Genomic DNA, 22,440 nt, shown 5'->3' on the forward strand with positions numbered 1-22,440 from the left:
TTTATGGACCGTTCGCTAGACCAGTGTTTCCGCACTCCGCTAGCTAGTCCCACGTCGAGCGCGCTCAACGGATGTTTTGTTGCGCTTCTGTGGTGTGTGTTTTCGCTGATTTTTGGGCTTTGCTGTCTTCAACAGCTCTGCTTTGGGGGCATCCGGAAAGCTAGCTGTAAGGGCGCCTCGACCAGATACCAGCGGATCAAGCTGGGGCTGGTTGCTGCATTTGTGGTGGCCTATGTGCTCGAGTTCCATGAATTTAGTTTCTCGAGTCTGGAGTCCGCCGTGTACACTCTGCATTTGATTACGCTGTGCTTAGCTTTTTTGCTCCATAGCATAGAGACGGCCCGTTTCCTTGTCCAGCCAGGGCCGTTGCTCTTCTTTTGGCCACTTCAGACCCTGCTCGTGGCCATGATGGCATTCCAGCAAAGATTCAGCTCTTACAAGCTCGTCGACAACGCTATTCTACTGGACCTGATGGTGGCTTTGGGTTTGACAATCACGGCAGCCGAGTACTGGAAACACCCTGTTTCCTACGAGCTGATCAATTTCTGCATTGAACACAACATTGATACAACCCAGGTGAATATTGTTTCTCTCATGACGTTCACCTGGATGAATGACCTCATCATGACTGGATATCGGAAAAAAAGCTTGGATCACAGTGACCTGCCACCGCCGCCAGTTTTGGTCACCACTGCGTACGCAGCCCCCAAGATTGAGCAGCAGTGGCGCAAGGAGCTGTCAAAAAGCCGACCATCACTGCTAATGGCACTGATTCGCTCGTTTGGCTTCCCTGTTATGATCTCGCTCTTCTACGACATGTCAGACAGTATCACTTCTTTTATCCAGCCACAGCTGCTCAAACAGCTGATCAGGTTTTTCAGCAGGACAGACGATCCGCCGATTATCATTGGGTTCTCACTGGCTATTGCGATGTTCGTTCTCTCGCTCTTTGAAGCTCTGATGTACAACCAGTATTTTATAAAGACCGTTGAAGCCTCTCTGGGTACCAAGGCTGGCCTGATGAACCTGGTTTACTCGAAATCGATCAAATTGTCTCCAGAAAGCAGACTGCAGCGCTCAACCGGTGATATTGTCAATCTGATGTCGGTGGATGTGACACGGTTGCAAGAACTGACTTCCTACGTCCAGACGCTATTTAGTGCTCCGACGAGACTTGTGCTCTGTTTGTGGTCGCTCCATTCGCTGCTTGGCAATGCTACGTGGGCAGGAATTGGCACTATGGCCATCATGATGCCAATCAACGCGTACCTCGTGCGGAGTCTGCGGAAATTCCACCGTGAGCAGATGACTCTCAAGGACCACCGGACCTCGCTGGTGGCCGAGTTGTTGCAAAATGTCAAGTCTATCAAACTGTACGCTTGGGAAAAGCCAATGCTGGAGAGACTGTCGGAGGCCAGAAACGAGAAAGAACTGCGCAACCTGAACAAAATCGGTATTCTTTCTGCCGTGGTGAATTTTGCCTGGACCTGTGTTCCATTCTTTGTGTCTTGCTCCACATTTGCAATTTTCGCGTACACCTCGAAAACGCCGCTCACGCCCGAAATCGTGTTCCCGGCCTTGTCGCTCTTTGACCTTCTCTCCGATCCGATTTTTGCAATTCCGGCACTCATGACTGCAATGATTGAGTCCGGTGTGTCTCTTAAAAGACTGACGAATTTTTTGCTGGCCGACGAGATAGACAACGAGCTGTTCACCAGACTGCCAAAACAAACCAATATCGGAGCGGTTTCCGTGGAGATAGACAACTGCAACTTCTTGTGGTCGAAAATTCCCCAAAAATACCAGGATAACTATGACGAGGAGCAGAATATTGACGAGACCAAAATTGCACTGAAAAACGTCAAATTCACCGCGAAAAAGGGCCATTTGACATGCATCGTGGGACGCGTGGGAGCCGGCAAATCAACGTTCCTCCAGTGCATTCTGGGAGAGCTGAGCTCGCTTCCTGTGGACCCCCAAAAGAAACAGAAATTAGAAGTCCACGGCTCGGTGGCTTACTGCTCCCAAGTCCCATGGATCTTGAACGCTTCGGTGAAGGAAAATATCCTGTTTGGTCACAAATTTGAGCTTGATTTCTACGAAAAGACGATACAGGCGTGCCAGCTGAAACCAGATCTCGAGATTTTGCCAGACGGTGATGAAACGCTTGTTGGTGAGAAAGGTATCAGTCTCTCCGGTGGACAGAAGGCCCGGCTGGCCCTTGCAAGAGCCGTCTACATGCGGGCCGACGTTTATCTGCTGGACGACATTTTAAGTGCAGTCGACGTCCACGTTGGACAGAAGCTGATCCGTGAAGTTTTGGGTCCAGACGGAATTCTCTCCACCAAGGCCAAAATATTGGCTACCAACAATATCAAGGTTCTGAGTCGCGCAGAAAAAATATACCTGATTTCCGACAACCAAATTTCCGAGTCCGGCTCGTTCGACGAGGTGATGGCTGCTAAAGGCCAGCTATTTGCGCTGGTGTCCGACTTTGGCCAGAACACTGAAGAGGAGGACTCCACCTACGTACGGAGCTCGTCTGCCTCGACGGTTGCAGAGATAGAAAGGGACATTGAGGAAGGCGGGTTCGAGTACGCGGGAGTCGAGCCTGCAGACTTGGTCAAGGTGGCGTCCCGAAAATCTGTTGGGGCGGCCAGCGTGCTGTCTCTGGGGCGCAAGCAATCGCTCTCCAAGATCGAGCGCAGAACAGCCCAGACAGAAGAGAAGAAGGAGAAGGGTCACGTGAGCCTGTCAGTGTACCGCAACTATGCTCGTGCGTGCAGCTACACGGGGATTTTCAGCGTTTGTGGCCTGATTGTCATCACTGTGGGGCTTAGCGTTTGTGGCAACTACTGGCTGAAGCACTGGGGTGAGCACAACGACAAGACGGGCTCCAACGACCACGTCGGTCTGTACGTGGGCGTGTACGCTCTATTTGGAGTTAGCTCGGGCTTATTCACGCTTTTCAGAGCCATGATCATGTGGAGCTGGTGCTCGATCCGGGCGTCGAAGAAATTGCACAACGATATGGCGACGGCAGTGCTGGCGTCGCCAATGTCGTTTTTCGAAACAACACCGCTGGGAAGAGTCATCAACAGGTTCAGCCAGGACATGTCCAAGATCGACTCTGCGTTGCCACGGGTGTTTGCTGCGGTGTTCAATTCTGTCATCAAGACTATATTCACTCTCGTGATCATCGGATCCACGATGCCGCCGTTCGTGCTCATCATTGCTGCGCTCTCGGTGGTTTACCTGTACTACCAGAAATTCTACATTATTGTTTCGCGCGATCTGAAGCGAATTGTCTCCATCACCAAGAGCCCGATTTTTGCTCACATCCAGGAGTCGCTCGCCGGCGCAGAGACCATCCGGGCTTACGACCAGGAGTCGAAATTTGTGTACAAGCACTGCTCCAACATCGACCTCAACCAGGTCTCTGCCTACTGCATGAAGTCCGTTAACAGATGGCTGTCCACCAGACTGCAGTTCATCGGCTCTGTGGTGATTTTTTCCACATCGACACTTGCCCTGCTCTCCCTGCGAACCAGTCATGCGCTCAGCGCGGGTCTGGTCGGTCTGGTGATGAGCTATGCTCTCAGAGTTACCAGCTCATTGAATTTTATTGTTAAACGGTCGGTGGAAATCGAGTCGGACATTGTGTGCTGCGAGAGGGTGTTCGAGTATTGCAAGCTGGAGCCGGAAGAGAAACTGAAAAACCCCGCAAGCCCGCCGCCAAACTGGCCGTCAAAGGGAACCATCGAGTTCAAAAACTACTCGACGCGCTACAGGGACAACTTGGACCCGGTGCTGAAAAACATCAATTTAAGCATTCGTGCAGGCGAGAAAATCGGAATCGTGGGCCGCACGGGGTCAGGAAAGTCCTCGCTGATGCTGTCGCTGTTCCGGATCATCGAGCCAATCGAGGGCCACATCGAGGTGGACGGGGTCAATACCAGCACGCTAAGCCTGCATGACGTGCGGAGCAACCTTGCTATAATCCCGCAGGACGCCCAGTGCATCAACGGCACCGTCCGCTACAACTTGGACCCACTGGCGCAGTATGCAGACACCCAGCTGTGGAGATGCCTCGAGCTAGCCGGATTATCCGATCACGTGACCAAAATGGCGAGAGAGCAGCAAGTGGAGTCGGGGCTCGATTGCATGCTGAGTGAGAGCGGAATGAATCTGAGCGTGGGGCAGCGTCAGCTGATGTGCTTGGCTCGCGTGCTATTGCGTTCGCAGGAGTCTCGTAACGAGAGCACGAGACGCGCCAAAATTCTCGTTTTGGACGAAGCCACTTCGAGCGTCGACGCGCAGACCGATAAAATTATTCAGGAAACGATCCGATCCGAGTTCAAAAAACTTACGATCTTGACGATTGCGCATCGGCTGGACTCGGTTATGGATAATGACCGGGTGCTGGTGCTGGATAATGGCGAGGTGCAAGAGTTCGACAACCCGCAAAAGTTGCTGGAAAATCCGGACTCATACTTCTACCGGCTCTGCGTGGACGGCGGGCATGTGAAGAGGGATTGACATGACATCAGATGGGCGACTTTTTCCGACTGTTTTTGTCGCACCTGCATGGCCACGGAAAAACGTGTGCGAATTTTACGAAAAAAGCCAGTCGCTATTGTTTGCTAGAAAATTTCGATTTACTTTTTCAGCATGGGCCGGTGCACATCTTTATAAATCTGGAGACTTTTCTATTGTTGAATAATGCAGTAGTATGACCCCGGTACTACCCCAGTAAATGCTTATAGTGATGAAAGTGGAGTTAGGTGGAGGTCGCTGGAGAAATGTATGCCGAGGGGTGGTGCGTTGTCCTAAAGAATTTTTCCGGCCCACCAGAGTAGAATATAAAAAGAGCTTTATTCTCTGTTTTGAAAAATAATACCACATTATTATATTTTAGCCTATAATGAGTATCGACGACAAACCGCTGCCAGCAGACCTGGCTAAAGAGATCGAGACCTACAAGGAGCTGTTCTGGGTGCCAACCGAGACTCTCCACAAGATCATCGATTACTTCATCGAGGAACTCGAGAGAGGTAACGCGGACGGAACAGATCCTACCGGTATCCCCATGAACCCTGCCTGGGTGTTGGAATACCCGAACGGTTCTGAGACCGGCGATTACCTTGCCATCGACTTGGGAGGAACAAACCTTCGTGTTGTCCTTGCTCACTTGCTTGGAGACCACAAGTTTTCTACCGAACAAACTAAGTACCACATCCCAAGCCACATGAGAACAACCAAGAACAGAGACGAGCTGTTTGAGTTCATTGCTCAATGTCTGGAAGACTTTCTTAAGTCGAAACACCCTGACGGAATTCCATCGGACGCTGTTTTCCCCTTGGGATTCACTTTTTCGTACCCAGCCACGCAAAACAGCATTTTTGAGGGTGTTCTACAGAGATGGACCAAAGGTTTTGATATTCCTAATGTCGAGGGCCACGACGTGGTGCCTCTTCTGATGGAACAGGTCGAGAAGAAGGGCCTGCCTATCAAGATTGGTGCCCTGATCAACGACACCAGCGGAACCCTTGTTGCATCGAGATACACAGACGAGCTCACGGAGATGGGCTGTATTTTTGGTACTGGTGTCAACGGAGCATACTACGACCGCATCAAGAACATCCCTAAGCTGAAGGGAAAGCTTTACGACGATATCGACCCAGAGTCTCCAATGCTGATCAACTGCGAATACGGTTCTTTCGATAATGCACACAAGGTTCTTCCAAGAACGAAGTTCGACATCAGAATCGACGACGAGTCTCCAAGACCGGGACAACAGTCTTTCGAGAAAATGACTTCCGGCTACTACCTAGGAGAACTTCTCAGAATGATTATGCTGGACACCTACAAAAAGGGACTCATTTTCAAGAGCTACACTGAGTCTTCGGAGCAGATCAAGAACCTCGAAACCCCATACTTCCTGGACACATCTTTCCTGTCTATCGCTGAGGCTGACGACACCCCTTCATTGAGCGTCGTGTCGAATGAGTTCTCCAACAAACTCTTCATCGACACCACTTTCGAGGAGAGACTGTACGTGAGAAAGCTGTCGCAATTTATCGGAACCAGAGCAGCCAGACTCTCGATTTGTGGTATCTCTGCCGTGTGCAAAAAGATGAACTACAAAAAGTGCCACGTTGCCGCTGACGGATCCGTCTTCCTCAAGTACCCATACTTCCCAGAAAGGGCAGCACAGGGCCTGAGCGACGTGTTCGGCTGGGATGGTATCGACATGAAGGACCACCCTATCCAGATCAAACAGGCCGAGGACGGATCTGGTGTTGGTGCCGCCATCATTGCTGCACTTTCGCATGCCAGAAGAGAGAAAGGTCTGTCTTTGGGTCTGAAAAAATAAGCTTGGGATAAAGTTACGGCAAGTGTACATATACAATAAATTTATAAAGTCTTGAGTGCATATATTTTTTTTCCTTATCTTCGATGAACGTTCTGTCTTTCTCCTCCCATGTTGTCCATGGCACGGTAGGTAACAGAGCGATCCAGTTCCCATTGAACCTGCGTGGATGGAACGTCGATTGCATCAACACAACGAACCTGTCGAACCATCCTGGCTTTAGAACCTTCAAGGGCTCCAAGACCGACGCGGCCACAATCGCAGACATTTTTGAGGGACTTGTAGAGATCGGGCTGGAGTACGACGCCGTCATCGTTGGCTATGTTGCTAGTGTGCCAAATCTCGAATGTATCGCTGACATTCTAGCTAAACTGAGCCACAAACCGCTGGTGGTGCTCGATCCCATCCTCGGCGACAACGACAAGCTGTACGTCGACCAAAACCTCATTCCTGTCTATAAACGCATCCTAAAGGATCCAGCCGGCCTGGTCACGCTTACAACACCCAACCAGTTCGAGATGGAAACGCTCACAGACACCAAGATTTCTGACTGGGACTCGCTTACCGCTAGTGTTACCCGGTTCTACGATCTCTACAACGTGCAGTACGTCGTGATCACATCGGTCAGCCTGGATGGCGCAATGTACTGCGTAGGGTGTCTGGACCCAGAAAGGACGTTTGCAGTGCCGGTAGATCAGGTTCCTGCAGTTTTCTCTGGGTCTGGGGACCTGTTTCTGGGACTACTCACAGACATTTTCCACCGCACCAGGAACCTCGAAACGTCACTCAAACATACAGTCGACGTGGTGCAGCGGGTTTTGAAGCGCACTTTGGAGCTCACCGACGCGAAAATGAGCATCGGCAGCATGCCGTACATCCCGTCGCTCAAGCTGGTGGAAAGTAAGGACATAATAGAATAGATTAATCGGTACTATCTAATTTGGTATTGATGCGGTTCATGTTGGCTCTGGCCTGCTTTATCAATTCGTCGTATTCCTTCCGGTACCGTCTGCGCCACTGCGCACCATCCTCCGCCGTATCGCCCGCCGTATTGCTCAGCGAGTAAGTTCCTTCCCATTTCATGAGCCGGTTGATCAACACGCGGTCGTCGACGGGATTCACCGAGTCCAGATTCGCGTTATACATGCTGATGAACTCCTTCATACGGGTCTCCATCTGGTACCGTGTCCCGCCTGTCGGAAGGTTCCAATAATTAAGCTTTTCCTTGAGCTTGTTGGTGGATATTGTGGGGTCCAAATTGGTGATCTTGGTCTTCTTCTTGACGAACTCGGGCTGTGTCTGTGGCGTGCGCTCTTTCTTGAAAAAACTCGAAATCACCGGCCGGCTCGGGCTCGGCCTGGCTCGCTTGTTGGACAGACAACTGTCTATATGGGATGTCTGCAGCTCGTCCGCAGACATGAACGTGGAGCATACCGGACACTCCACGAGCGGGTCCTCCGCCGCGCGTTTCTTGCGCGACTCGTATCTGAGCGGCGCTGCAGGCTTTTCCGGCTCTAGTGCAGCCACAGGCTCCGGGGTGTTATTCGCTGTGGGTCTGTGTTTGTCAAGCAGTTCTGGTCGGTTTCGTGTGAACCAGGTTGATATCTCGTCCAGAAGAAGCACCTTGCGCAGCTTGCTTTCGTACGTCTCCTCGTGGCACAAAGGACACTTCTTGTCGCTCTCCAAGCTGCGTCTAATACACACAGAGCAGAATATATGGTCGCAGGACGTCAACACCGGGGCCTTTAGGAAATCTTTGCAAATATGGCAGCGAAGAAGCGAGTCCAGCTTGGACAGGTTTGGGAAGGTGGAGTCGGCCCAGTCGCTCGGATCGGTGATGGAGTCGAGCGGATCAGTGAATGTCGCCATCAGTGATCTTGCAAATAGAGTATTTGAATATTTTTCGATTGCGCGACGCGTCGATTTATGTACACTATAGAAATTTGGCCCAGGCAGGGTCCGGAGCAGTGTAGCTCCAGGAGCCTTGCACCTCGTATTTGCGGGCATGCAAGTATATTACGAGCTCTTCAGGAGTCGGGTCGACGTGGTTGGGGAACCCACACACCTCACACTTTCCGGGAAGTAGTATGGCACTCCGCAACTGTTCTGCTTTTTCTTGAAGTAGAGAAAACTCTTTGCTGGACGGCCGCGAGGTCATGGGCTCGCTCAAAATCCCGGAAGGCCCATAAAGAGGATCATTCACGATCGGATGTCCCAGGTTTCGCAGATGTATTCGGATCTGGTGTTTTCGTCCTGTTTGAAGCACGCATTTCACCGTGCTTTCGTCCAGCTCCGAATTATATTCGAGTAGCGAGAAATTAGTGGAGGCCCTCTTGGACGCGCCGACGCCACCGTATTGATACCTTTTCAAAGGGTCAATGTCCACCACATTGTCTTGACATGCTACAGAGCTCGGAAAGTGGCCACGGACGCGCGCTATGTACTCTTTGTGCACTCTTTTTTTGTCGTCGATTTCGTTCCGGAGCTGCTTGAACTTGCTTTGATTTTTGGCCAGGATTAACACCCCAGAAACAGCCTTGTCCAGACGATACAACAGATGGAGCTGCCTCTGACAATGTTCGCGTTTCAAAATCTCCAGCACAGTGTTCTGAAGGTAGCCCGATGTAGAATGCACAGGGATTCCTGCCGGCTTGTTCACCACCAGCATCTCGCAGCCCTCGTAAACGACATCTATCGGAGTCGCAACGACGGGCTTCTCATGCTGATGCATACTGTTGCTAATTCTGTCTCCGTGCTGCAGTTTTTCCGTCCGCAGCCGTGCTCCGCGAACGGTCTCGACGCCTGCTGACGTGCGTCGCCAGATATACATGTCTCCAGAATCGATCAGCTCGCTGAACCTGCTGATGTCTCTGCTGCGGAAGTCGGTCGCCAGAACCTCCAGAAACGGCTTCCCCACCCAGCGCGGCCTAGCAACGGCAGTGATGCGTCTCATGTACGGCGCAACATGCCGCAGACCGTTCTTGACAAACACGTTGGGAGGCATTCTTGGGAAAAATATTTTTGCACAGCCCGATCTCATAGCAGCTGGTGCACCACTGTCTGGCCGTTTGATCTGTATGATAGGACGATGGTGTCTGTTTTCAGAGATTTGATATGGTCATAGTGTATCGTTCCCGTGAATGTGATCTTCGCAGTTCCGGGATCAACCGCATCCGACACCAGGTCGAACGTAGAGTACGCCTCTATAGATCCGCCAACTATAAGGTTGTAATCTCTCTTGTTGCCGTAACGGTTTTCGACCGAATCCAGCGTTAAGGACCCGTCCGAAGTCATGGGCTCGAGCAAGCCATTAAGGTCGTCCTTCAGTTTTGGTGCAAACTCGCGGTGGCTCCATCTGAACTCCGGGGGGAACCATCTTTTGGTGCAGTCGATTTCGAGACCTTCGAAAAACACGTTTCTGTACTCAATCTTGACATTGAAGCTCAGAAACTCGCCCAATTGCAGCGGAAGCCCCAGCGTGTTTTTTATTGTATGGTTCATGGATAGTTTGGAGAGGAGGATTTCCTTGGTGTTTGCCTTTAACTTGTCGAGATCAATGCCTTTGGACTCCTTGGACCGGCTCAGAGGCAAAGATTTGGCGTACAGCAGCGGGATGAACGCCGGTCTCGAATTGTAGGAGTTGTAGCCCACGTACGCTGTCAAGCCGAGCAATGTGGGGAGGAAGACCTTGACAAGTCTCATGCCAAACGAGGACGTCCTCTGCGAGTATTTTGCCTTGACGGCCTGTTGCACCGAATCCAGAAGCGGATCAGTGGCTCTAATTGGGGTTGTCGAAAAGACTCTTTTAAACATGTTGTGAAAAAGAGATTTTCCCCAGGCTACCGATTAATTGATTGATTAACTAATACGGACATTTTTTTGACCTCAATACAGAACTCTTAATTATGCCAGCCGGGGTGCCTCTTGCTTCGCGGTGGGCAGAGGATACAGAAGCAGTGGCGACGGCTGTGAAACAGGATAAAAAGGTTGCGGGCAAGCGATTTGCAGGCGAGCCAACGTCGCGCGAGAGCCACAGTCGAGAGAGCGACAACACCCAATTTTCGGACTCTGTGGAGGAAGTAAGCGACGACTCGGATTGGGAGACTGTCCCTGCGTTGAAGAGCACGCTTTCGAAGGACGCTCAGAGACTGCTGCCTGTGAAAGCCTCTTCAAAGGTTCATAAGACGCCAGCAAGGCAAGAAGGGCAAAAATCTCAAGAATCTAGGTATACTCCTAAAGAACACTCGAAGGATGAAACAACTAAAGCTAAGGGGAGCCGCAGGGGCCCTCAAAAGACGGACAACTCGCTGCTCTCGCGGATAGATCCTGAATGGAAGGTGCCGCCTTTGCAGAGCCGATATGCCGATCCAGAACCCACCCAACGTTCCCACAAGGAGAAATCCAAACCTCAACGGTTGCGCGCGCGTGAAAAGGACAAGTCGACGGCTAGGGGCCCACGAAGCAAAAAAACTGTCTCGGAGGACGTTTTGCCAGACCCGTCGCTAATCCAGAAGAAGAATGCTCAGGAATTCGAGAAAATGCTCGACCAATTCAAACTGGGATCCTCGACCGGCGACTGGGCAGACGACTTTGAATGGTATTAAATAGACGATAATTACAGTTAATTTTTCTTGCTTGACTGAACAATATTAATATATTAATATATTAATTTATTAATTTTTCTTGCCAAGCTTGTGCCACCATTTCTTTGGTGCAGCTTTCTCGTCATCCTCACCTTCTTCTTCAATAAAGAAGGTTTCTTTCTCCACGCGGCTGCCCTTCTTAGGCACACGGAAGATGTAGTAGAAGGCATATGTACAAATAATGTTGAATGCCGTGTAGGCGATTATCAGTCCAAAGTTTCTCCACATGTGGTCTGGGTTCATGTGTCTTCCCAGAAGGAACTGGTTGGAGTTGGACATTGAGCAGAACTCGCACATGTCTGTGGCGTCCGGATTCAGCACATATCCGCCGCCGTTCTTGGTGATAAACTCCTCCATATACTGGCCGCAGGTTTGACCAGACAGAGGCGGGAACTTGACGTACTCGTCACTGGCACAGCGGATTCTTGTGTCGCGGATTCCAGCAGGAACAATGCCGCCGATCCACCATGTCAGCGGAGAAACGTGATATAACCAGGTCCAGAAACCGGTAGGATAGATCAGCACGCCCGAGAAGTTCATCGACAGCATAAACACCATGAACGAGTTGTTCATTCCGTTGGCCATGACCTGCAGTCCGAACGAGCAGAAGTAGCCAAGAGTCGTGGCGTACATGTAGAAAAACGTCAGGTACAACCAGACCAGGCCGGCGCGCTCAGAAACGGAGTGTGTCTGCTCCGCGTCCCGGTACAGGCCCAAGGGTAGGTACCACGTGACAAACGACAGCGTGCCGGTGATGAAACTCCACGGCAGCTCGGCTGTGAACGTTGCAGACACGAACGCGTACCAGCTGTACAGTTTTGACGGCCGTTCTCTCACCTCGTAGACGTTTCTCTCCTCTTCGATCAGCGGCAGCAGCTGCTGGAAATAGACCATACCCGACATGCACATCAGGTAAATGGAGAGCATTTGGTCCTGGAGCCCCTGTTTGGTGTGGTTGGCATGGAAGAATGTGAACCCGTTGAACATGGACACACCAATGGCCATCAGAAGCTTCGAGTAGATGTACGAGGGTGTACGGATGTACTGCTGGACCATGCGTTTGGTGACAAGATGGTACTGGGTTGCAAACGACGTGGCAAACTGGCGCTGTTTGGCCTCTTCCTGGTAAGTTTTCTGGTCGGGAGTTTGTTCCAGTCTGTGCAGTTCCTCCAGGACAGCAGCTCTTTCTGGAGAATTAAGCCACACCTCGTGGTAGTTTCTTTTCGCGTGCGAGCCGGGCGCCGCACCAATGACTTCCAGCATCCACTCGGCAGGATTGCTGTGCGGAGGACATGGACTGGCGCCGTTGCTTTCAAAGTAATCGATCAGAGTCTGGCAGTTGGGTCCAAGCTCACCAAAATAGACGGTTTTTCCGCCAGCTGCCAGGAACAGCAGTCTGTCGAACTCTTGCAGAAGCCGGGCTGACGGCTGGTGGATCGTGCACAGAATGGCCTGGCCGTTGTTGGAGAGCTTTCGCATTAGCTGGCAGATCGACCACGCGGTCTGCGAGTCCAGACCCGACGTGGGCTCGTCCAGGAACAGGAGCAGCTGCGGTTTGGCGACAAGTTCCACGCCGATGGTGAGTCTTTTGCGCTGCTCAATGTTCAGACCCTGGCCGGCCTCGCCAACCACAGCATCAGCATAGCTCTCCATCTCCAGAACACGGATGATTTCCTCAACATAGTCGTCTTTCTCCTGTTTGGACACAGAAGCGTCCTGACGGAGATACGCGCTGAACCGCAAAGACTCGCGCACCGTGGCCGTCTGGATATGGAGATCTTGCTGCTGTGCGTAGCCGGTGAATCTCTGGAACGACTGGTTTCTCTCCTGGCCGTTGACGAAGATGGAGCCGGTCACCACACCGATGGTGACTCTGTTGGCCAACACATCCAGCAGCGTGGTCTTTCCGGCACCGGAGGCGCCCATCAGCGCGGTCAGCGTACCGGGCTTGACCCAGCCGTCCACGTGGTCCAAGATTCTCTTTGGCTTCTTGCCGACCTTGATGTCGAAACACACGTCTCTCCAGTGGAAGATGCCGTTACCGGTGGCAAGCCGTCCGGAGTCGGAGGACGATCCGGCCTCGTCCTTGACGTAGTCGACGCTCTCAACGTTGTTGGCCGTCTCGATGTCGCTTTTCGCTCCGGCATGACTTGGCGTCTTGAACCAGCTCGACAGGAAAAGCAACACGTCTCCCTTCTGCATGGCAGACTTGGAGTTTTCCACCAGCAGAAGGTACACTCCAAGGAAGAAGATTGCAAACGACAGATTGATGCCCCAGTTCCTCCATTTGTGCTTGGCGTAGTACTTGTATGCCAGGGCAATGTATTTGGTTCCGGAGATGGTCGTTTCGCCAGCCTCTGCGCCCAGAGTGTTGCAAATGGTGTTTTCTTGTGGCACGCCAGGATAGCCGGGAATAAAATCGTTGCACTCGAACTGTCTCCCGTGGAACTCGTTTGCAATCAGCGCCTCGAACGCGTACGCGATCGGATCCAGATAGTTGATCCATCGCGACCAGCCGTGCATGTCTTTAACAGGGACAGCAAATCCGGTGTAGAGCACGAGCAAACTGACTAGGAACATCGACGGAGTCATGGCCTCGGACAGCGTGCGGAACAGCGACGCAAGCGACCGCATCATGTGAGACATGGTGAACGCGCTAGTGAGGTTTGTGAGCAGATAGAAAAAGAAGTGTCCCGGAGTTCTGCGGAAATTCACCATAAAGTAGAACACCAGATTGAACCCGGTGTTGATGACGATTTTATTTGGAATTTCGGTGATGACAGACGCGAGCGCGTCGGTCGAGGGGTGGTACAGGGCGTACTTCTTGTGCTTTTCGGCAATCTGACGCGCCTCGAAACAGGTGACCACCTCCATCATCACAGACATGGCATTAAACATGGTGGCGAAAAACATGCACGCTCCACGGTAGTAGAGGTCGGAGGTGGTGGTTTTCAGATTGTAGTACAGCGACGAAATCACGAGCGAGATGGCCACCCGGAAAAAGATGTGGAAATACAGCAATGACGGATCGCCCCTGATTTTCCACCAATATCTGCGCATATTTTCTCTCACCTGGGTCAAGTAGGTGGAGGTGTACGGAGATCGCGAGCGGGAGCCTTTCTCCTGTCTGGCGACATGGGACTGATGGAACTGCTCTCGAAGATTGTCGGTGGCGCTCTTTTTGATGTACGCGTCTGTCTGTGCAACCATGTCTGCGTATTCTGGTGACTGGCGCCAGTAGTCGTTGAATTCCTTTGGCGTGCGCGGAACTCTGTTTTCCATGCCCTCGCGCGGGATTCTCTCCTTTGGCGAGGTCAGCGACGTGAGAAAGTCCGCCGTTGTCTGTCTTGGAGGACACACGTAGCCCATTTTCAGGAAAAACTGCTTTGCGTGCGAGGCCGGGCCGTAGTAGATCTGGTAGCCTTCGTAGAGCAGCAGCACGTTGTCAAAGAGATTGTACGAGTCCTCGGAACACTGGTACACCGACGTGATTGGTGTGGTTTGCAGCACGGTGGCAGAGGTCTTCAGCGCACGCAAGAACTCCAGAGCGGTGGCAGAATCCAAACCTCTGGTGGAATTGTCCCAACACTGGATTTTGGAGCCGCACAGAGACAACTCCGCGGTGGAAACACGCTTGCGCTCGCCTCCAGAAACGCCCTTGACAAAGTCGTTACCCACTTTCGTGTCGGCCGTATGCGACAAACCATACATCGCCATGTAGACTTTGGTCATGTGATCGGCATAGGCCTGCGCAGAAACGCCGTGCGGCCTGTTTCTTGGGGCCTTGAGTTTGGCTGCAAAGCCCAGCGTCTGGCGCACCGTCAGCTGCGGGTAATGCTCGTCCTTTTCGGCCGAAAAAGTGACCTCTCCTCTGTAGTGCGATTTGATATCCTCGGGACTGAAACCGTCGTACGAAATGACACTTTCGGGCGCCACTTTGAAGCCGTAAGTTTGCGACGCAACTGTCTTCAGAAAGGTGGAGCACCCAGCTCCAGGGCGACCCAGAACAAGGGTGAAAGTTCCGGGCAAAATCAGACCGTCCATGGGCTTCAGAATATCGAAATACCGGGACTCCACATGTTTGCGGAAAGTGTTGTTGAAGTGCTCCATCACAAACTTGATTGGCGCAGTCAAAATAGTTGTTTGGTAGTCCTCGGAAGAGACAACACCACTGGCACGGAGGTCTCGAAACGCAACAGAAAGACTGGCAGGCTTGTAGTATTCTGGGTCCGAGTCCATCAACTTGCGCATGTTTTGGATCCAGAGCTTGGAGTCAAAATTGTCTGAGTCTGGATTCAAGCGTGCATCAATGCCTTCCTCGACAAACGGGTTCACGCCAGGTGCCTGGGAGAAATTTGTGAGCGTTCTTATCAGCGAGCGAGCATCGTTATCGTTCTTTTCTGTTTCGTGCGCAGAGACGTGCGAGAGCTCGCGGGCAAGTCCTCGGACCTGGGTTTCGACGTTGGAATCAAACCCAAAGTACTGGGAGTCTGCCGACGTCACAGAGATCGTATCTGACATGGCTAGTTGATGTTTGGAGGTTGGGGCCGGGCATAATTATATAATTTTCGTGCCCGAAAATAATCTCGGTGATAACTCGCTCCCCCGAGAGTTCGCCGAAACGATAGACACAGGATTGTTGCATATTTTCGGAGTTCGCAACGGAGGGGGCATCTTCTGGGCATTTCCGATGCCCCAATGAAGGAGAAGGGGCGAGATGTTCGGCCGTAAAGAGAGGCTGCGGACTTCGTAACGCTACCACGGCGGAACACACTACTCTGAGACGGAGGTGGCTTGTGTGCTGGAATTTAGGTTGTCTGCAGCCGCACTCAGCGACCTGGAATGAGCCATATTTCTCCAGGCGGGATCTCTTGCATTTTATGATCTCTCCGGAAGCCTGCTTGCCAAGCCTAGAAGATGTACAGCCCCATTTGATATCGACGCGTCGATTCTAAAAACTTCGGCGTCGACAGACCAGCCCATCTGATGATTTTTTTTTCTTAATTTTTGAAACTATCATTGGCTGAAGAAACTAAAAACACAACCATGGCTAACAAAGTGATTGAGCTGCAAAAATTCTACCAAACCACCAACAAGCCTATCTACCTGGCCCACCCAAGATCCAAGTACTACTTGATCCCATACGCCCTTGGTCTGACTCTTTCTGTGGGTGCCTCGCTGTACTACACCGGAAGAGCCTGTTTCGGGCTCAAGGCAGGCCAGTGAACACGGATAGACAAATGGCCCGAGCTCACGAAGCTGTGCTCGCTACAAGTTTTCACTATCCATGCTAAATAAGTACACTGAATACATTAAATTCACCGAACGTTTCCTTATTAATCGCTGCTCACCTACTTCCGCTCTGCAGCATCATGCTGTATTTGGAGGCCATGTCGTTCTCGCTCGTGGCAATTCTCGTGTACCGGTTTTTCAGATGCTGTAGCAGACCGTCCACGGCGGGGTCGGACGGCTGCTGCAGCGTGCCCACCACCATCGCGTTGTACACGATGATCATGTGCATCTGGTCCGACAGAAAGGCAAAGTACGAGTCGTCGGTGATGGAAACGGCCAATTTCAGTATTTCTGCCGAGTGGAAATACGCCGCGTCGTACGCCTCCGCGTTCTCGCGCACCTTTTGCAGGTCGGCGTCATTCTCGCCAAAGATCAGCAGCAGCTCGGCCAGATGGTAGTCGATCTCGACAAACTCGTTGGCAGAGCTCGTGAACAGCTCTTCCCACTCGGAAAGCCAGCCTTTCATCTGACTGCGCACTATCTCCAGACTCTCACCTAGATGAAGATATCGATATGCGAAGAGGTACACCTCGACCTCTGCGATGATCCGGTAGTCGAAGTTGGTGGAGAGGCTGTGGTCGTAGAACTTTTTCGGGGTCAAGGTGCCCAAAGAGTAGGAAGACTGTTTTCCAGAAAGCAGCGAGTATGCCAAATGGATGAGCACCAAGGTATTTATAATTCTGTAAGAGGTGAGCTCGTTGAACTCGAATTGCACGAGTGCCGGGTCGTACAGGTATTCAAAAAGCCCGTAGCTATTGAGTCGCAGAAACAGATGGATACCGATGTGCGACAGGTACCATCCGTCCAGACGTAGCTCTGCAGACTCGTCGCTTAGACTCACGCTGTAGATGGAGAGAATGATCAGACATTGGAGAAACTCCAGTCGTTTAGGCATGTTAACCAAGCTCCGTTCGAGATCTCTTTTGATGATGAGCAGCATTTCGTGGTAGACCAGCTCTTTCAAGTTGGGGTCGCCGTATTTTAACGAGAGCGCGCAAGCAACAGTGAGCAGCAGCGGGCACGTTTTGCGGATGTGCGTGAGCAGCTGGGGCGTGCTGAACGTGTCTGGGAACGAGATCCAGCGGCCGTACCTGTCGCGGAAAATGTCGAGCAGCTTGGCGGCCTGGTCGTAGCTCAGCAGCCGGACCGACACGATGTCGGTCTGCATGTTTTCGAGCGAGGGCAGCAAATTGAGCTGGTTCAGCACGGCGGGCGGGAAAAGCGACGTTTCCGGCTGTACGTGGGCCACAAACGCGAGCGGCGATGTCTTGATCGTGGTTATCGGCCTTGAAGACATGTTGAGCTCGTACGAGTCCAAGATCGCCGAAGAAGGCTCGGGCAGTGTTGATTCTCTCAGTACTCGCAGAACCTCTTTCACGTCCGAGGAAATGGACGCCAGGCTGGTGCGCAGAGACATTTCGGCAAAGTCCTGTGTCTGCGGCTGGGAAAGGGTCGAGGGCGGCGTTTCCGAGGCGTTGGGGGCCAGAGAGCATGGCTCGTTCAGAGCAAGACACCGGAGACAGCTGACGGAGGAGCCCGATTTCAGACATCGCGTCTTCTTCCTGTGGCACAAGTCGCACGCCTTGGAGGTCCTGGTGTAGCGTTCTTTTGTGCGTTTAGGAGGTATCATGTTGTAGGTCCGGGGACGGCGATGTATTAAGATGAAATATTTATATGTGGGCAGCCGCGGCGAGCCTCGGCTAGGATATTTTAAGGTTTTTTTTTGGTATTTTTTTTTTGGCTCTGGGCTGTCATAATACGTAGCATTGCAAAACAGCAGCACAAAACCCAAAAAGGCAGGAGCGCAGACAATACACTAAGTGACATTCCATTGACACCTCAAATAAGTCTTTAGACCGTTTTTAAAGTTTCAGATCGATTTCTATATATACTATATCCACGTTAGTACATCAGACTGACATGCAAATCATATTCTTTGCTATCACGAATCAAGCAAAACCTGACTCATCACCATACTTACTACTCGTGCCGCGTTTCAGGTGCACGGCTTGTCAAAGCCGAATTATCATCAAGTGCCGGAGCAACAGTTGACCGTCGTGAGAAAGTGCAATCATCATATACGCTGGCCTCTGGCCAAGAACATCCACTGACGTTCTAAACCAGATCGAGCAGACTATCAGACCCAAGGGTGTCTTCAGAAGTCAGACATATGCTTGTCATTTAGGTTTGGTATCATCAGGTAGTCCTTATATGGTTTGCATGTCATTGCATGTCTATGGTTAGTACCTCAGAAAAGCATGAATGGAAAAAAAAGAAGTCTCGTCATCGTGAACCACGAATCTGACTCGTCATCAAGACTTCATCACCGTACTCACTTTCTACGTCGACAACGCTTTGGCGACGCATCAAACTTGCAGAGCCAGCTCGTCAGTCACGGCGGGTTTCTGAGGCCCGCCTTTAGCATTGTCACTCATTTAAGTTCGGTGCCCAGTGCATATATCCTCATCGAGCGGCCAATAGGTGTTTGAAAAACCCTTTTCGCAAAAACCTATTAATTCTGCCTGTTAGCGTTCATCTCTCAGTAATGGTGCAAAAACTTATCAACACGGAATTTCAGCCAGTAATTCCAGCTTTGTTTTTGTTTCGTCATCATCAAGACTTACCACTTCTCAGTTAGAAACTTAAATCATGGCAATCATAAACTCTAGTTTGATTGTTTGGATCCTCATCGAAGTGTAAAAATTTTCAATCTTGTCAGAGGTATTTATAACCCTGCGCGGAGTTACGTAAGCTGGAAGCCTCTGTGAAGCTCCTTGTGAATACGTCTACCAAGCACAGAATAACCGGCTAAAGCAGCCCCTACCGCCTGGCACGTGCCCGGATTGGCATATAGCGCATGCAGATGCCCAACACCGCTACTCTCAAAATTCACCCCCCTCCTCTTAAAAATATTCTTTTGTATATTTTATTATTTACCTTCTTGCCCATGTCCTCCACCTCTTTTGTGGAAATTTCGGTCCATCCGGACCTCAAAACCTCGACAGTGGCTCTCCCCCACTCAATCAGCAAAACCCTCAAACAGCACGCGCTTTCAAACGCCGACTTCCCTCAAGTCCAGCCTCTCGAGTTTGAACAACATCTCGCGGTCTTTGGAGATGTGGTGGATCTCAAGGCCCAATCTGCCATCTTCAACACCGTGTCGTATAAACTAGTCGCCGACGGCTACCGGCTCACGCTTACGCCGCTTATTTTGAACAATCCGTTGGATCTGACGTTCAAGTCGCTGAGTTTTGTTCTTCCTCAAAAAGCGAGACCGAACTGCATTGCTGTCACAGATGCCGGGGCGGCGGTCTCAATCAACATACTCACGACAGAAAATCTGCTCATTTCATTGAATCTGCCGCTGGACTCCTTTCTGTCCCAGGAAACATTGTCTCCTGTAACCTTTTACAAGTGGTGTCAATACAGCATGCCGTACTCGTTCGACGTGCGAGCTCCTTTGTTTATGCGGTCGATCGACCCGCAAACGATCATTGTGGCTCTTCAGGACGGCGGCCTTCTCAAGATGTCTCGGCAAAACATGGAGGACAAGTTTCTGGTGGTTCCGTTCAGCGACACGTCGTACTTCAACCAGTTCAAACTCCCCTTTTTTGGCTCCAAGCGCAAGGACCAGACAGAAATGGTGGTTTTGGATAACCAGAGAGTGGCGGTTGCGGCAGTACTGGATTTTGCTGTGCTGGAAAACAAGCTCATCACTCTGAGTATTGATAAGACAATTCGATTCTGGTCGCTAGAAACAGGTACTATGGAGAGACAATCGAGTCTGAACGAATTCCTGCCTCAGGAACTGCATCCGGCGCACTTCAATAATCCGCCTACGCGACTGTTGGGATTGGTGGGGAGATACCTGACAGTTTTCGTTCCTATTGGGGAAACGTCCCTAAAATTATTTTCTGTCGAACAGGACGAGTCGCTCATTTTGCTAAACGAGTACGTTCCTCCTAATGTCGACACATGGGTGTTCCACAGCATGGTTTTGTCCAAAATGGAACTAAATCTCCAGGTCAGTCTTTTGTGGTCTCTCCACGGTGCTAGGCATGTGCTTTTGGGCCAGATAGACGACAAGCTTGAGGTGAGGTGGGCTCACTGTGCTCCGCCGCTTGCAAATAATCTAGCGCAGTCCATCACATTTTTTGATGAAGTCAGTTTGTTGAACGCACACTGCATGCAGTTGCTACAGGTTTACGACGAGCACGTTGTGGAAAAAGTGCTTTCCATACTGGAAAAAAAATACAACTTGGAGACTTCTGGTCTACCGCTAGCGGAGAAATTGCAACACGTGATTACACACGGTTCAGACCCCCAAGATTACCTCAACAGTCTCAAGAAGCAATGGGTAAAATTCGACAACGCTTGCAAAGAACTTTCCAGACAACTGGAGCCCTCTGTTGGAATGAGCCTTGTTGACGACATGCTTGTAATCATAAAGACACATGGCTTGTCGGTGATTGTGCCTTCGTCGCCTTTTGCGCTCATCAGTTACAACGACTCACTGTCCAGCGCGGATTTGCAGTATTCCAATGTCAATGTCAGAGATTTGCGCCCTCTAGCCAAGTATGTGCTCTCTTTTGTCGCCAAGTTTCCTCAGGAAGTTGTTTTCAAAGTGGTGCAACGCGTTTGCGATGGTTCCGAGGCCGCAGAGCTGCAAATGAACACCATCTTCCAGGAAGAGTTATCGTCTTTTGTGGACGAGGCAATGGTCACCGAGCTGCTCACTGCTTTGAATGCATCAAAGGATACGATGCATCTTTTTGAGTTTCTAATCAAACTCTCAACCCTGGACAATGTGGGTTACGTTCCTATCAGGAAAGTCAGTTTCGGCAACTTGGGTGGCACCTTACTGGTGTCGTCGTTGAAGAATAATCTGCTGCTTCAAAAACAGCTGATCCTCGGTCTACTACTGATTGTCCTCACAGTGGATATCAACCCGCAAATGGTAAACTACTACACAGAGCTCACCAAACTGTATAGATGCGTGGAGCTGTCGTTGCAGGTGCCGTCGTATTTGCTGCTGGGACATTTAGAGGATATTTTCGAGGGTGGAGTTCTGGTGAGAGCCAGCAATCTCAACCATTTGTTGACACACATTTTTGGTCTTTTGCTACAGAACACGTTTATTTACTCGATCGTGGCAAAGCTTGTTAAGGACGAAAGGTTCCAGGACGCACATTTGGTAAAATATCTTCCCGAAACTGGAATTTCTAACATTTTGAAGGGGCTGATTTTGCTCAAGACGAAGCAGGGAAAGGAGGCGTTTGAGCTGTTCACCTCCAAGGTAGACCAAATTATACAGGCCGCAAAGACAGCGTCCGCAGCAGATAAAAAGGCGTTGCAACCGGTGTCCGACTACACGAACCTGATTCTGGTGGACTCCAAAACAGACTACTTCTACGACCTCAGCACTCTGTTTGAGTCGAAACAGTTCGACCAGCTGGCTCTTAAGCTGGCTCTGAAAGCACTTGCCACAAAAACAGAGCTTAAGGACATCTCGGACGACCAGGCTATTCTGCTAAAAGTGTTTCAGCTGGCTCTCAAATTGCAGGAATTCAAACTGGCCCACGACACGATTCTGAAAATGGAGAGAAAATACAGAAAACACCCAATCAAGCAGTTTGTGTACAAGCTGTTCCAGATGAACCAGATCCCGAAAATCCTGGATTATCCGTTCAACGAGGATGCGGACAAGGTGGACGACCTTATCTACAGTTTGGGCGAATCGAGCGCATTAAACAGCGATCTCAAAACGTCTCTCAAATACTACCGTATATGCCACACCTTGCGCCTTAAGCAAGGCGACTATAGAGCTGCCGTGGAGGCGCTGTACCGTTTCAACACCATTGGCATGGAACTGATGAGACAGAATAAATTCAACGATATCAAGCTCATTACCGACAACTATCTCACAATCCTCAACCTGCTGTACACTCTCGAGGAAGACGACCGATGGATCATCAAGAGACCAGTCCAGCTGGTTCAGACGGCAGGTTTGCAGCCGGCAGAAGAACAAAAAAGCGAGTTGGTGTACTCTTCGGACTTGGAGAAGGAGTACCAATCGCTGATGACGTAATAGATGACGTAAAAGAAATGAAGTATAGTGACACCCCCTGTATT

General features: G+C 50.9%; 10 protein-coding genes across 10 annotated transcripts; 5 read left to right on the forward strand and 5 right to left on the reverse strand.

Moving 5' to 3' along the window:
- The first annotated feature begins 34 nt into the window (after window positions 1–34).
- OGAPODRAFT_17109 (uncharacterized protein) lies at window positions 35–4,778 on the forward strand. Its single transcript, XM_018354893.1, has one exon. The coding sequence runs from the start codon at window positions 2,239–2,241 to the stop codon at window positions 4,537–4,539; it is 2,301 nt and encodes a 766-aa protein (XP_018209166.1). The 5' UTR covers window positions 35–2,238; the 3' UTR covers window positions 4,540–4,778.
- OGAPODRAFT_95271 (uncharacterized protein) lies at window positions 35–8,242 on the reverse strand (the record flags this gene model as incomplete). The annotated part of the gene is made up of 2 exons (XM_018357710.1): window positions 35–7,345; window positions 7,380–8,242. The coding sequence occupies 2 exons, from the start codon at window positions 8,240–8,242 to the stop codon at window positions 7,330–7,332; spliced, it is 879 nt and encodes a 292-aa protein (XP_018209167.1). The 3' UTR covers window positions 35–7,329.
- OGAPODRAFT_51058 (hexokinase) lies at window positions 4,925–6,376 on the forward strand (the record flags this gene model as incomplete). The annotated part of the gene is made up of 1 exon (XM_018355687.1): window positions 4,925–6,376. The coding sequence occupies one exon, from the start codon at window positions 4,925–4,927 to the stop codon at window positions 6,374–6,376; it is 1,452 nt and encodes a 483-aa protein (XP_018209168.1).
- OGAPODRAFT_17110 (uncharacterized protein) lies at window positions 6,442–8,161 on the forward strand. The gene has a single exon (XM_018354894.1). The coding sequence runs from the start codon at window positions 6,460–6,462 to the stop codon at window positions 7,291–7,293; it is 834 nt and encodes a 277-aa protein (XP_018209169.1). The 5' UTR covers window positions 6,442–6,459; the 3' UTR covers window positions 7,294–8,161.
- Window positions 8,243–8,267: 25 nt separating the features above from the next.
- On the reverse strand, window positions 8,268–10,157 carry OGAPODRAFT_17111 (uncharacterized protein). The gene has a single exon (XM_018354895.1). The coding sequence runs from the start codon at window positions 9,375–9,377 to the stop codon at window positions 8,307–8,309; it is 1,071 nt and encodes a 356-aa protein (XP_018209170.1). The 5' UTR covers window positions 9,378–10,157; the 3' UTR covers window positions 8,268–8,306.
- On the reverse strand, window positions 9,410–10,186 carry OGAPODRAFT_9736 (uncharacterized protein; the record flags this gene model as incomplete). The annotated part of the gene is made up of 1 exon (XM_018357945.1): window positions 9,410–10,186. The coding sequence occupies one exon, from the start codon at window positions 10,184–10,186 to the stop codon at window positions 9,410–9,412; it is 777 nt and encodes a 258-aa protein (XP_018209171.1).
- A 92-nt stretch (window positions 10,187–10,278) lies between these two features.
- OGAPODRAFT_95274 (uncharacterized protein) lies at window positions 10,279–10,978 on the forward strand (the record flags this gene model as incomplete). The annotated part of the gene is made up of 1 exon (XM_018357711.1): window positions 10,279–10,978. The coding sequence occupies one exon, from the start codon at window positions 10,279–10,281 to the stop codon at window positions 10,975–10,977; it is 699 nt and encodes a 232-aa protein (XP_018209172.1).
- Window positions 10,979–11,046: 68 nt separating this feature from the next.
- On the reverse strand, window positions 11,047–16,339 carry OGAPODRAFT_95275 (uncharacterized protein; the record flags this gene model as incomplete). Its single annotated transcript, XM_018357712.1, has 1 exon — window positions 11,047–16,339. The coding sequence occupies exon 1, from the start codon at window positions 15,535–15,537 to the stop codon at window positions 11,047–11,049; it is 4,491 nt and encodes a 1,496-aa protein (XP_018209173.1). The 5' UTR covers window positions 15,538–16,339.
- Window positions 16,340–16,363: 24 nt separating this feature from the next.
- OGAPODRAFT_25119 (uncharacterized protein) lies at window positions 16,364–17,725 on the reverse strand (the record flags this gene model as incomplete). Its single annotated transcript, XM_018355297.1, has 1 exon — window positions 16,364–17,725. The coding sequence occupies one exon, from the start codon at window positions 17,723–17,725 to the stop codon at window positions 16,364–16,366; it is 1,362 nt and encodes a 453-aa protein (XP_018209174.1).
- A 1,500-nt stretch (window positions 17,726–19,225) lies between these two features.
- On the forward strand, window positions 19,226–22,433 carry OGAPODRAFT_17113 (uncharacterized protein). Its single transcript, XM_018354896.1, has one exon. The coding sequence runs from the start codon at window positions 19,256–19,258 to the stop codon at window positions 22,394–22,396; it is 3,141 nt and encodes a 1,046-aa protein (XP_018209175.1). The 5' UTR covers window positions 19,226–19,255; the 3' UTR covers window positions 22,397–22,433.
- Window positions 22,434–22,440: the final 7 nt, after the last annotated feature.

This window comes from Ogataea polymorpha, assembly GCF_001664045.1.
Source record: "Ogataea polymorpha strain NCYC 495 leu1.1 chromosome Unknown OGAPOscaffold_6, whole genome shotgun sequence".
NCBI classification, from domain to species: domain Eukaryota; kingdom Fungi; phylum Ascomycota; class Pichiomycetes; order Pichiales; family Pichiaceae; genus Ogataea; species Ogataea polymorpha.

What these genes read in the sequence shown, in the direction of transcription:
- OGAPODRAFT_17109 (XM_018354893.1), top strand. Translation starts at nt 2,239, where the DNA reads ATGCGGGCCGACGTTTATCTGCTGGACGACATTTTAAGTGCAGTCGAC.
- OGAPODRAFT_17111 (XM_018354895.1), bottom strand. Translation starts at nt 9,377, where the DNA reads ATGCCTCCCAACGTGTTTGTCAAGAACGGTCTGCGGCATGTTGCGCCG.
- OGAPODRAFT_17113 (XM_018354896.1), top strand. Translation starts at nt 19,256, where the DNA reads ATGTCCTCCACCTCTTTTGTGGAAATTTCGGTCCATCCGGACCTCAAA.
- OGAPODRAFT_17110 (XM_018354894.1), top strand. Translation starts at nt 6,460, where the DNA reads ATGAACGTTCTGTCTTTCTCCTCCCATGTTGTCCATGGCACGGTAGGT.